This window comes from Gouania willdenowi, chromosome 1 (genome assembly GCF_900634775.1).
Source record: "Gouania willdenowi chromosome 1, fGouWil2.1, whole genome shotgun sequence".
NCBI classification, from domain to species: Eukaryota; Metazoa; Chordata; class Actinopteri; order Blenniiformes; family Gobiesocidae; genus Gouania; species Gouania willdenowi.
Window position 1 is genome coordinate 25772056 of NC_041044.1, and position 14805 is coordinate 25786860.

General features: G+C 36.5%; 1 protein-coding gene across 2 annotated transcripts; it reads right to left on the reverse strand.

The window, feature by feature from the left end:
• Positions 1-568: 568 nt before the first annotated feature.
• On the reverse strand, positions 569-14088 carry znf207b (zinc finger protein 207, b). Of its 2 annotated transcripts, XM_028448968.1 has the most exons (11): positions 14048-14088; positions 12738-12864; positions 12470-12608; positions 12223-12396; positions 9575-9650; positions 8973-9034; positions 8343-8482; positions 8027-8125; positions 6048-6281; positions 5556-5712; positions 569-3280 (listed from the first exon to the last, which is right to left on the reverse strand). In XM_028448968.1, exons 1-11 carry the CDS (start codon positions 14086-14088, stop codon positions 3129-3131), a joined length of 1401 nt encoding a protein of 466 aa, XP_028304769.1. In that variant the 3' UTR covers positions 569-3128. The 2 variants fall into 2 exon arrangements, with proteins under 2 accessions (XP_028304769.1, XP_028304779.1); XM_028448978.1 differs by lacking the exon at positions 8027-8125 and having other exon boundaries at positions 3129-3280.
• Positions 14089-14805: the final 717 nt, after the last annotated feature.

Below are 14805 nucleotides of genomic sequence, written 5' to 3' on the forward strand. Positions count from 1 at the left end.
CTCTAGCTTGTTACTTTGTTATCATGCTCTCATTCTATTGGCCGAGCAACAATCTATGAATCTTTATATACATTCACTTCAAGTAATGGAAAAATAAATTAGGAACGTCATAAAATTGTCACCCAACTTATTTTCATCATTGTTATATTCTGATTCAAGTTCACTTTAGTTTAATTTAGGAATTACTTGACATCTGCAATTAAACTACAGGTATTTTGATAATCTTTGTCAAATAAATGACTAAAGCGTGACAACTGCAAAAGTACACAATACACCACAAGCCACTAGAGTGTGCACTAATCAAAAGACACTATTCATAAGCATTACATTTACCTACTATTAGGTGGAACTTTGTGTTTATTTTTATAAATTTTTGCCTGTTGGAGCCGTCGTTTTGGAGATTCTCTGAATACTTCAAGTTAAAAAGAAAAACATAGCAAGGGACTAAAAAAAAAATATAAATAAATTAAAAAAAAGCAAAAATAAAGAGATCGTTTCAGCCTTTAAAGCATTAACATTTATTTCAAATCATTACATTTCCAATAGCATAAATAAAGTCACATCACTGACAAAAAAGAACACAGAAAGCAGGCATTTACAGTGTCGAGTAAAAACAGGAAATGTATGTTTGCTTGGAAAAGATAAACAATGAAAGAGTAAGTTCACCCACTTTTCTATTCCAGACACGAGAAATCCAATTATGGTTTTGTTTGGGGAGATTATATTTCACAAAGATGTTCATTATAAGAAAGTATATGCAAAGGCTAATGAAGCGTCATGTTCTACATTAATCAAGTGCAGCCCAGACCTCTGGAATCATGGCAATTGTGTGGACATGCAACTTTACTGTTAGATATTTAAAGACTGATACAACCAGGTAATGCTGGGCAGGACAAGAACTTTATATATTGGCTTGATACGAGAACCAGATAGTAAAATATTGAATGTAAAAACCAATAGTACACCTCAAGTATATTACATTTATCCCCTCAAAGTCGCTTGGGGTGAGCTGACCCTTTAACATAAAAACGACTCCAATACTCACGATTTGAGCTCAGCACTGACTACTTACCACACATCAGAGGGACCAAGACCAATTCAAATCCCCCCCATACACACACATCAATGCCTCAATCATTACCATAGTCAAAAAGAGTGATTGAATACTCTCATGTACTTTAACACTGTTATCCACGAACAAACTCAACATTAAACTTCCACACCATGACAAGCTCCCACAGCCGGCTGTGTGGACCGGACCCATACTGTAAGGAACATTGGGTACTTACTGAGTTTAACTGACCTGTCATGCCAGCTGACTGGGATTAAAATCTGTAAAGCTGATACTGATGGGCTATAGACGACAAAAAACAAATACATTGCAGTAAGTGATATGGGCAGAAGGAAAAATATGCCACTTTGTCCCACCTTTATTTTGTCTGCTGCATAATGAACTGCTTCTGAAAGGTTTACTTCACCTTAGAGATTACTTTTCTAGAGAGCAATCCCTCTTAAACATTTTGAAGATGAAGAATGATCATAATATGAAATATTTAAGAGGAAATAAACTGTGAAAAGCACCCAACAATACAAAGAAGCACCGCAGTAAAGACCAAACTGAATGATTGGTTAATCATCCTTTGAAAGCCTTCATTTTACCACTTTACAGCAGTAAAAAAATAAAATAAATCCCCTGCAAATTTGAGTAACTGGATTAGATCCAATCCAATAATTTACAGGGTACCAACAAGAAATAGCATCATGTTTTTAGATCAGTGTTTGATCCAAATGTAGGCCTTTGGTTTCACTCACCAACGAACGGTGTCTGACCTGATACAAGAAAATTGGATCCAATAGAAACGTAAGAAACAGTCTGCACATGGTGATCAAATATTGGCCTGAAACATAAACCTTCTGTATTTCTAATATTTGAGTCGATTTACGAACTCAATATAAAAAGGCTTTCTAAAAAACTGGACTTTATCCCAGGGCTGTTGTATTGTTGAGTTTCATTTAGCTTTCCTTTTTAATACTTTTCTGTATTAACAATTATAACAATGAAACATTAACAGCTGCAGTCCATGCAAGTCTGAGTGTTGATGTGTCTATATAGAAAAGAAAGTTGAATCAGAGATGAAGTTTAGTAGTTCTTTCACTGCGGAGCAGCAGCACTGTTGCCTACAAAAGTCATTTATTTTGCAGTCACGTCTACAATTTCACATGCAGCAATTGGAAACCAAAAGTTGGCCAGCATCTCAGTTTTAGCTTACAAGTTCACAAAATGAAAGCATTAATAATCTTTACTTAAAGCGATTAGGAGCATTTTTCACATTGATATATGTACTTAATTCATCAAGACACCAAAGGTTAACTCCACATGAAAAACAGATGATGGCAAACTTGGGTGTTTAAATACCAGATGATTGAATAGTCATTTAACAAAAGTCCCAAAATGGGTCATATTACAACATCAGTACAAACCTTTGTGACTCACCTCCACCCACGTCAGGAAAAACCAGCATTGGATTTCAAGATGAATTTTATTACAACAGATTGATAAAACATTACAAAGGATGAATACAAGTACTGCTGAGCAGGGAAGATTAAAGACAAACCTGAAAGAAGAGTAAAGCTAGACTGATGAGTCATGTTTCTTAACATTACTGATTGGAACCATCTCTGAGACCCTCACCAACCAACGTTGGGGACGAACGTCCAACAGCAGCTAATTGTGCTGTGAGGGTCTCAAACTACCAAAAAAAAAAAAAACACAAAGCAAAACCTAATTAAATTTTTACAAATAAAACTTGCCTTTTGTAAGGGGTGGACACGTTCATGTAACTCCAGCAGCTTCAAAAGAAACACGGATCATTTAAACACACTTCACTTCAATGAACCTGAGTGAAACCTATGAGAAAAAATATATATCTTCACAATCAAATTACAACAAAATAGCCGTTTGCAACATGTGTGGTGTTTGTTTCCAATAAAGATGTTAACAATAAATGTCCATGTGTTCTAACAATGTCTTCACCACCCCTAGTCACTGCTGTTTGATGCAGCTAATCCTAAAAAGGGTGAGAGAAAGGTGTTAACCTCAAACCTAATGTGGGAGGTGCTTTGCTGCTTCAGTAGCGTCCAGCTGGAGACATGACGGGCGGCCTCATACCCATGGGAGGGCCACCCTGGAATGGGGGCACCATAGGTGGACCCTGCCCATATGGAGGCATCCCTCCAGGCATGTAGCCAGGCATGCCTTGGGGAGGGGCACCGTACTGACCTGCAGGGCAAATTAGAGGAGACAATGTCACAAGTCAGGATTCATTCACTCATTTTCTACGTAAACATGACTCAGCATTGATGGAGCGCTATTTACAGTGTTTGGGGAGTTGAGACCTGTGACACATTTTGATTAGCATGAGAAAGATTGCAGCTTTAAGTTAGCAGTTTGTTCTTTTATAGTATAGACCGGGCATGTCTTAACTAGGGCTGCCACTTTAACGCATTAATTGCGATTAATTAATTACAGGAAAAATAAAGGCACTAAAACAAAAATAGCGCCATTATTGCTTTTTTTTTTAGCACTCCAAACAGCGCAAAACCTTTCTCATTCAAGAGTTCCCGGTATACCCATAATACTGATGCACAGACTACAATAACATGACAGGAGACTGCCGAGCTGCTCAGCTTAGTTTCCATTAACACCTGATGGAAAGCACACGCCTAGTTGTTTGTTAATTGTGCATGAAAGAGTTTGTCTCGTCACCGGAGCTTTGCAGCCTTCACTACCACATGAATGTAGTGGCTAGCACGGACAGCTAGCGCAGACACCCGGACAGTGCTAACTGCTACATGCTTCACGCTGTGACTGACAAATGAACAAACTCAGTAGATAAATATTATCTGAAAGAGAAAAAAAGCAACAAGTTCGGTGTCAGAAAAGTGTTCTTACTGTTTATGATGTGCTAACTTATAGCACTACATATGAAGTTTTATTTCAGGATGACTCGTTATTTGGTAATTGACGAAACTACACATCAATAAGACAGGCAGCCCTCAGGACTAGTCTCAAATACAATAAATTACTTTATAAAGCCACTTTGTTATATATCAATGTTTTGATCTGCCACAATAATATCATTTAAATGAAAACACCTCACATTGAGGGCATTTCTCAGCAATTTTTGGTGCAATTAAAAAAGAGATTAGATTAATTAATTACCGGTACAGAGCATGATTATTTAATCCTGTAATTTTTTTAATCTGACGGTATTAGTCTTAACTGATCCAGGAGAACCTCCTATAATAGAGGAAAAAAAACCTGCCCAAACCTTGAGGTTTGATGAATTACTCTTTAAAGCTGATCACCTGGATCTATTTGCAAATGTGTCAAGTTGTTAATGAGTTTCTACTTATACTGCAATACAAAGTCAAAGAGGATAAAAGATTTCAGCCAAATAGTGCAGAACAGCTCAATGTTGAGCAAGTTCTTTTGCTGATGATGTCATTCCCATTTCCTACATAATATTTATGCCTTGTATTATTTAACTCTGTTGTATTTTTTCTTCCCATATTCATTTCTTGTTTAATGCTGTTATATTTCCTGTTTCCCTGTTGTTTTGGAGCAGCTGCAACATCTAAATTAAATTAAATTAATTAAAGAGCTCACAGTAAACATGGTGATGCTGCTTTTAGTTGTTATGCTGCAAAGAAGTGGAACAAACTGCCAGCAGAGCTGAAGTCAGCATCCAATGTGAACATTTTTAAATCAAAGTTAAAGGCACTTTTTTTCTCTGCTGCGTATGATTGAGAGAGATTTTTGGTCATGTTGTTGATCTCATGTGTTTGTTGATGATTTTAATTGATTTTACTGATGATTTTAATTGATTTTACTGATGATTTTAATTGATTTTACTGATGATTTTAAATGTTCTTATTGATTTTAAACAATTTAATGTTTTATCATGTAAAGCACATTGAGTTGCCTTGAGTATGAAATGCGCTATACAAATAAATTTGCCTTGCTTTGCCTAAATTTCCCCCATTGGTGGGGTCAATAAAATTTTATCTTATCTTAGGTTCTCTCACGAGTCCCAAGCCCAGATAAAAGAGGGTTGGTTGTTTAAGCAAGCAATTCCACCCCACATAACAGTCTTAATTAAATTTGATATTCTAATATTTAACAATACAGCACAAAATGTATTTAAGTAATGTGGGTCTAAGGCAGCAAAGTCATGAAGTAATTAGATAAACAGTAAGGTCTTTTATACCTGCTTTCTGTGAAATATCTTGCGATAACACGTGTTCTAAATTGGCGCTATACAAATAAAGATCAATTGATAAGTGAAGTTATTTTGAGACGTAACGGCCTCTTTCAATGACAATTAACAGAAGAAAGTTAATTTGTAGTTCTAACCCTCTCTCAGCAAACTGCAGATGTATGCTAGCCTATATTACAGTGCTAAATATACATACTTCCTACGGGTACTGAACTAGTAACTAATATGAAATGGGTTTCAGCACACTGTGGGGTTAAAGGATGGGAATGTCCTAACCATGCATGGGATGCCTCATGCCAGGCTGCTGTGGAGGTATGCCTTGCTGTGGGGGCATGATGCCACCCACAGTTGCCACTGGAGGAGCAGCCACATGGGCCTGGCCCGGCCTGGGTATGAGGCGTTGATAACGCGGCAGCTGGGATTTCATCTCCTCCTGTTGAAACAACCAGCAAACAAGAGGAGACTTTCAGACTAATACAACACCCCCATGCCCCTTCACAACAAAAAACAAACATTCCAACATTGCAATGCTCATTTCAGAATGAGGATGTTCAACTTCAGAATCATCCTTTCACACAAAAGAGAAGCTAAAACTTGCATAGAGAATGTTACAATTACAGAATTAAAAGATTTAATGCACATCCAATTTCAACTAGTGTTTAAATATATTGACTGTTATTGTTTTAACAATTGGTTTTATACATTTATACATTTTAGTCATTACTTACTGTGAAAAAAAGGGCAAAATAAAAAGCTCAAACTACTTACCAGTGAAATATCCTCATCAGGATGGATCAACTTACTAGTTGCACTCGTGGTTGTGAGCGTGGCAGGCTTACTGGTCACTGTGGCTGGGGGTTTAGCCACAGTGCTGCTAGCGGGATTAGAAGAATTGGAAGAGGAAACAGAGGGCTGGGTGTAGGCTGGGAAAGTTGCTTTGGGAGGCTCAGATGCAGAGGCTGCATTGTTTGAGGCTGTGACTCCTGGAGCATTTTGCTGGGCCTGTGTGCAAACAACAGTAAGTAAATAAAAAGAAAACAGTAAATGTACACTTGCTTATTTTGATACATGCAAAATATTATTCTACAAAAGACACACGCAAGTGAGGAGAAAACAGACCCTGACAAACAGTGCTTGGTATTAAAACGTTTCTTAAACTTTTTCTGACTTTTTAAATGACCAATTAGAGCCACCATGGCTCTACGGTTGGAGGGTCGGCTTCTCATCGAGAGGTTGAGGGTTAATTCTAGGGATGCACCGAAATGAAAATTCTTGGCCGAAACAAAAAACCGAAAATGATAAAACCAAGGCCAAAAACCAAAACACCGAAAGAAATGATTATGCCAATTATTTGTACTATTGCATTTATGGCTGTGTACTAACCTTGCATAAATTAATATTAATGTTTCAAAAAAATAAATCAATTAAGGCACTGTCAGTCCAAAAATAGACATTATAAAATACTAAATAAAATATGTAACTTCACCCAATTCATGTCATGAGTACATTAAATATTATTGTACAGGCCTATAACTGGCTATGCTTCGGAAAGTTAGTCAAATTAAATTTGTTCTCATGAAAACACAAAGTGCATTTAATTTCTTGATGAAGAGCAGCTTCTCTGCTTCATCAGTAAAATCTTTTCCTGACAATCTCTCTCACTGACAGCTCTCAGATCTCCTTCTCCTACGCTCTTCTCAGTCTCCAAACAGGTTCTCCACATCCATTGCAGCATGCATCATTTATTGTGCTATCTGATTTATTCTCACATTCAAGTAAAGATCTTTCTAACGCAGATCAAGTACAGAGGATCTGAATAGATCTCGGTGAAATGTGTGCCGACAAATGCTAAAGCCGAATTTATGCCTCTATGCTGCACGAAGCTACGGCATCAACCTGACACAAAAACATAAATCACACATAAGACTGAACCTGTTACTGTTTTCAATCTGTGTTCCGTCTAAACCTCGGCTTAGAACACACTTTAATGCTCAGATATATTGAAAAAAGGCAGCTCCGAGGACACGTTGGCCCGTATCTGGAAAAACGCACTGGCCGCAGTGTTTTCTCTTGTCGTCATAACAATCCTGCTTTGGCCGGGTTGTTTTGGTGATAAAAGTGTTTTTCGGTGCATCACTAGTTACAGTAATTCCAAAGTATATGCCCGTCTATGTGTTTAAGTGTCCTTGGGAACAAAACTAAACCCAAAGTTGCTCCCACTGGTAGATTATCTATGTGCATGGCAGCTCTGTCACCAGTTTAAACGAGTAAATGAGAATTGTAGAGGCACGCTATATAAATCCATTTACTAATTAAACTTTAATAATTTATCAGTATAGGAAGGATCAGCATATAAGTTAAGCAAAAGATTGTTAGTTTAAGCCACTGTCACCTGAAAAGTTCAAAACCATAACTTACCATTGACTGCTGCATCGTACAAAGCCATTTCAATTCATGCTTCTGATGTTTAAAGATTGCAACAATGCAAAAGACTCTTAATATTTCCTTTGTGTAGTTCTGCAATAATTAAGTGAAGCGCATGCACATGAAAAGACCTCAGATGTGTGTGCCAGTTCACTTCTGGGTGAGCAACTGTATACTCTATTATATATTCAATGTGTGCAAGATTCACAAAGTGAATGTTGTCAAAAAAAACGATCTATGGCTTCAGATTTACAGGCAAGAGCTTCTAAATATGCATCATGCAGCTGCCACAATCCACGTCAAAGTTGTATCTATCAGCGTACTTGTGGCATGTTAGCAAAGGAAGGCTGGGAGGAGGCAGACTGAGAGTCTGCAGATGGAGAGGAAACGGCTGCTGTGCTGCTGTGAACACCTGAGCCCATCTGCAGCATGACGGGAGAGAGATCACAGCGTTGTCATGTCACATGTCCACATGAACTATCGAAATCCGTTAGGCAAGTTTTTTAAAAAATGACCAAAAAATTGGGTTTTAAGTGGAAAATATTGTGTAAAAAAATCTAAAGGGGATATCAATAAGTAAACAATAGACCTAAATGCTTTGTTTACATACAGCGTCACAGTTGCCTGCATGTTAACTACCTGTGCTGCACTGGGGAAGAGTGGTTTGGTTACAGCTGGTTGGGCAGATGGCACTGCCGGTCGACTGGGCATTGGTCCTGCTGAGGGTACAGGAGCCATGTGGGGCATCCCGGGCCTCGGAGCCAAGTGGGGCGGCATTCCTGATGGATGACCACGACATTAATTCAACAGATGCCTAATAATCTTTCAGCCATGAAAAACAAGAGATTTCATTAGCACAGTGGTTCCCAAACTGGAGGGTGTGTGATGGCCTTGCTGAACATTGAGCATGAAAAATGTCTTTATCTTTGCACTCAAATAACTTTATTATCACTGTTCTAAAATACCTGACTGTACATCTAATGTTTAAGTTTTGAAGAAGACAATTTACAATGTTTTCCTCTTATTAATAAATGTTAGGTTTTTATTAACACATTTTGTATACATTGGAGGCATTCTTTCCTCGGGGAGATGAAGGGGGGGCACAAAAACTTTGGGAACCACTGGATTAAAACAACAGTTTATTTTCCCACACTTTCCAAAACACCTTATATGAAAGTTAAAGTATTTAACCCTAACAGGTAAAATATGAATTTAGAAAGCCATATTTTAAGCTTTCTAACTGAAATTAAAATTTAACAGTTTGCTTACCAGGAGGAATACCAGGCATCCCTGGCATCATGGGGGGCATCATTCCACCCATTGGCATCATGCTACACAAAAAGTAAAAAAATGTGTAAGTAACTGATCTGCTCAACACTGCTAATAAACTGAATATGCAGTCTTCGTGGATTCAGGTTTTTCGTGCAGTTTGGAACAAGCATATTCTTTAATTAATTAATAAATTAATGTAAAAACATATAAATAAATTGATATAGCCTGGCTGCAGATTTATCAAAAATGAAAACAGTTTCTATGTGAGCTTTAGGACCTTTGAGGACAACGAAGGATTAAAAATGTTGCTGGTATACAGAGTAGAATGAAACAATGTACATTCAGAATTGTAAAAACAAAAAAGGGTCTAAGTTTTCATTTTATGAGTTACAGAAAATTATTTACCATTGCTCTCAGTAATTCCTTAATGTATGTGAAAGCTGAGTGGGCACTTCCTGGATAACTGAGTATCTCAAAAATGACCTTTGTAAACAAATATAATAGGGCTTCATTCATAATAACAAATAAAGTTAATATAAACTTAATTTGTATTAACTTTCAATATTAATTACGAGAGAAGGAGAAAACTGTGCTCTCACCCAGGAGGCATTCCATGCATTGCAGGTGGCATGCCGTGCATCATGGGAGGAACCCCGGGCATCATGGGAGGCATTCCTGTTTCAGTGAGTCACACCAAAGATTTTGTTTGTACACTTTACACTGCATTAAGCCACACAAGCAGTCGAATGATTTAAGCACAAGAAAAAAATACTCAATTGAGCCAAACACCATGATTAAGTTCTTAATAGCAGCATTAGGAAGAAAAGAACAATACAATTTTATAATCAATAAAGGTCTTCTTGAATATATACATATACATAATTAGACCGAGTTGATTACAGTATCTGTAGGGCCCTATAAAATCTGTTTTATTTTTTTGCCAAATTCCGTTTTTCCGCTTTAATTTTTTTAATTCCGTTTAAGAAATATATATCATTTTTTAAAGAAAATATCAGCTTTTAACTCCTGTGAGGAAACAAAGTAAATAATAATAAATTAAAAAAAACTCATAATTAAACAAAAAAAGTACACACAATTAAAAGGCAGATATAAGTTGTAGTGTCATGTATTATTCTGACTTCTTTTTAATTATTTATATGTCATATAAAGATGTATGAGAACAGAATTAATGTCACCTGATTTTCTCCCAGGGATCAATGATATACTGAATCTTATGTGATTTATTAATTAAGTTCTGATCAATTTAGTTTGAGTTAACCTAATTTAAATTATCCTATCTTCTGTGTAATATGGAATTTGACATTGACTAAATGTTGCACTTTACTGTTACTTTTGTCCCCCATAGTCAGGACGAAAGTAACACCATGCAATACACTGAAGTTAAAAAACAAAAGAAAAGAAAACAACAAAACAATGTTCTGGCTAACAAGCCATGCACACTCAAAACAGAAAAAAATATTGACGTTTTTCATTGCTTAATTAAAAAAATAAAAATCAATTAAGTATAAACTTTGATTGTTTTCATTATTGTGTTTCATTAGTTCATTTTTTATTAATTAATTATTTCAACATGCATTTTACTGTAGCTCTGATGAGATGTTAGAATGTAACATTCTAATAACGTTGCTCCAACGGACTTTTATTTTGTAAACCGAAAGTTCCCACTGAAACAGTTGCACTTGAGGTATCTTGCTGACTGTCGATGTGAACCAACTAGACATGGACAAAAAGCTGGAATAAAAAGAACTAAAAACCAACACGGACTGAGTTATTCTTAGTTAGCCAGGCATAACAGTTCGAACACTGAGCAGGTGAAGAGGATTAAAGCTGATCACGTTCTCACGGAGCGCTGCTGCGCTACACGAAACACGGACGGAGCTTTACAGGCAAAGTTAAACGGGCACTAGAGGTTCTGTAGTCAGTGATGATTTGCCTTGTTTGAGGGTGTTACTGGTGGTTTAAGATGAGTTTAATGCAGCCAGGACAGGAGTAGACAGGGTGGCGCACCTAATAAGCGGTCCCCGGAAACATTTCCCCATAAAAAAAAAAAAACGTTCTGTGCACCACGGTGACGGCGTTATATGCCGATTTTGTCCATTTCCACGTTTAAACATTTTTATTGGTCGATTCTGTGATTCTGTCCGCGATTCCGTTAATATGGATTTTATAGGGCCCTATATCTGGACAAATTGCTTGATATTTGTTTGTGAGCACTGGCTTTAGAAAAAAAAAAACGCAGAAAAGAAGCTTTTTCATGGGATCCTAAAATGAGATAGATTCACAAGACTGACTGGTCGTATACCACTACAAATCTCACTCCAATGGTCAAATACTAAGCATGTTAAAAATGTTGACACTATTCTAGTTACCAGGTTGATCATTGAGAACCAGTTCTCATTTACAGTGACGACCTGGCTGCCTAAATACTACTGTTTTTCAGTGAAATAATAAACTAATAGTAGTGTGAGTTTTAAATAAATATAAATGTTATAGATAGGGTAATATAATAACACACCCCACAAAAAAAAAAATTTAAATTATGAATGCCCCGGGAAATGCTCTAACTGCGGCACACTTGAACCTGCCACCAGTAACATGCACAAGCCCACAGCATGGAGCTGATGACAGTGAGTGAGACGAGGACTGCTTGAAAGACGGCTAGCACTGCCTGGAAATACTCTTGACTTGAGAGAGGCAAAGACTTGCAAAACTATGCAAAACAAAACTTTTATACTATAATTCAACCTCGTTGAACTGCACCTGGACATCAGCCTGCCTGCTTCACCTGACGATACGAAATAGCAGCACAGCTCGACAAGCTAAAGTTAGCATGTCGTTATGGTTTAGGAATGAAGAAGTCATCTCAGGGCAGAGAAGATTTATTCAAAGAGAAGATTGTATTCCTTCCTATTGGCTGTTCTGTTCAGTGGTCACATGTTTAGTTTGGCATAGGTTTTTACATTGGATGTCCTTCCTGTACAAATAGGTGGTTTTTAATATTTTTAAAGACAATGTTTTAACCTTGTAGAATATTATGCACTTAAATTTAACTTTATTTAAAAAAAACCTTGTGTAATAGTACAGTCGATAAGGAAATAGTGTCGTCGACAAGGAAAAGTCTGTTAACAAACATCCCTATCAAATAAAGTAAAGCTTTAATTATGATTTAGCTGGCTTTTAGATTTGCATTTTCCATGTCATCAAAAACTGGATTTCCAGTCTTTACCTTGGTAACCTCCATGAGGCATTCCTGGTGCTCCAGCAACAGGATGCATCCCAGGCTGAGCCATTGGAGCTGCTTGAGGCGGGACAGCAGCAACCTGCTGGGTAGATGGTCCTGCTTCATCATCGTCATCCTCATCCGAGTCATCTTGATTGCCTCCCTTCTTTTTTTGACTCTCTGTTGGGATATATTTAGCAGGTTGTTGTTACTTTTTGACCCTCAAGCTTCAACAACAAATATACAAACTGACCTTGTGATTTTTGTTCTAATGTTCGTCTTCTTTCTTGCATATCTTTTTCTGGAATTCCCTCCATACCATAGATTTCCAACTCAATGTCAGTTCGTCCAGGAATGGCATTGGGTACACTGTCAATTGTTTCTTTATGCACCTAAATAAATGCAAAAATAACCAAAGCAAAGTTAAATGAAAGGTAATGGGCAACTGGTGCTATTTTGTCAAAACATTAAACAAATTTTAAAAAATAAAATTAACAGTAAAAGCAAAAAAGTGTTGATACCTGCATACAATGGATTGCCAAGCCAGGTCCAGTGTACAACTTCTTATGGCAGATGTGACATTTAAAATGCTTTGCTTTCTGATGCTGAATGAGTATCTTCTCGTCATCAAAGTCTCGATTACAGTACCTTGAAGAAGAGTTAAGGACACACACAAAAAGATAACCAAGTACCATAGCTTTACCACTGCAGAAAGAGACTTACCACATTTGTTTATTTTTGAAGCATGGTTTGAATTAAAAAATAAAATAAATAAAAATAGACACTACACTTTTTATGTCAAGCTAGTGCTACATATTAATATTTCCAAGTTCAATTAAATTTGTTTAAAATATAAAATAAAAAAACAACAGTCACTCATAAATTAATTATCTATGCCACCTTTCATATGAACTACATCATGGTACAAAGTCAAACAAATTGCACTGAGAGCTACAAACAACAATCCATTCAACCTCTTCTATATAAAGCACCATATCCAGTTTATTACAGATCCAACACAAAAAGCTCATTAGAGGCATTTCATTTTATCTTATGGTCAATGTTGGAACTCAAATTGAAATAACTATGCCTATATTTACTTAGATCAGTCCAACACCAAACATCCAATGTGCGTAAAATAACAAAAACACATCTCCGTGCTTCTCTCAGCTCAAACCCGTATCTACACTTAGTTTTAAGATGGGAAATCAAAAATAAAATTGTGCGTTATAAAAGTCAAAGTTACACTTTAGAACAAAACCCTCACCCAGGGAACATGAAAGATAGTGTTTACGCTAAAATCGCCATCGTCATTGCGTAACCTACATTTCAACTATTGACTGCGTTAAAGTGAAAGCATTGATAGCAATTACATAAAACATCATTTTTCTGAATGCTAAATAAACACAAGGCATGAATGGGATATTGAACAGGTTTCACTATAGGTTAGATGTTGATGATAAACTAAGCGGAGTTTGGTATAACTGGATAAACACAGTTTAAGAAGCAACTCCAAAATGTAAGGCGCAACATTGAGGGCTAACTACTAGCATAAAAGCGGCGATAGCATGAATTGAAGCTTCGCGTCCTTCTATTATTAAACAACTAAAGCTAACCAGTAAAACATAATCACAGTCAAATCCAAAAACACGTTCAATTACAACACACGCCGCCACAAATAAGATCAAAGTGTATTTACATTAGACATAAATTTAACTTAATGACAAACGCCGTGGATTAAATTAGCTTAGCCACCGTTAAGCTAGCCGAGGCCTGCTTGTGTCGAGCGATCAAAGCAGCCTTTGTCCGACTGTCCAAACAAAAAGGATACCAGCACCACGGCTTCATTTGCTTCTTCTTTTTCCGTCCCATTTTCAAGAAAACTCAGGAAAATATCTCAAAACACGAAATAAGTCCTATTATCTGATGGACATCAGCATGCTGTCAGTTCCGAAACAAGGCCGAAAATGGCGCCTCCGAGAAGGAAGTGGTTTCTCCGGACGCGTTTTTTCAACTAACTTTATTGACTTTCGCAAACAAACATTTTAATGACCAACCTTCATGAAAAATAGCTTATTGACAATGAACAATGATTTCCTACGTGTATATAGTTTTTTGAATGAATAACATTTTAATTTGTATTTAAGACGTTTCAACAATACCCTTTTGTATTATATCATGTTCCCAGAGCAATTATTCCAGTTATTGTTCACACTGATCAAGCTAAAGGTTAAGTTTTATGTACATTTAATCTGAACACAAATCATGTTTTTCTGTCTATTTTCTTTAAAAAATAAAAAATAAATCAATAAATACAAAAGTATTTAAGAGTAATAAAGTGAGTCTCTTCTGTTTGGGTTTTTTTCTTTATGTAATTATCAATTTCAAGTTGAGCTGACTCAAGTCGAGTCAAAATGAGTGTTTATATATATATATATATATATATATATATATAAATGTAATGTAATTATCAATTTCAAGTTGAGTTGACTCAAGTCGAGTCAAAATGAGTGTGTATATATATATATGTGTGTGTGTGTGTGTGTATGTTCTATCACCCCATGGCTGCAGTATTTATTATTAACCACT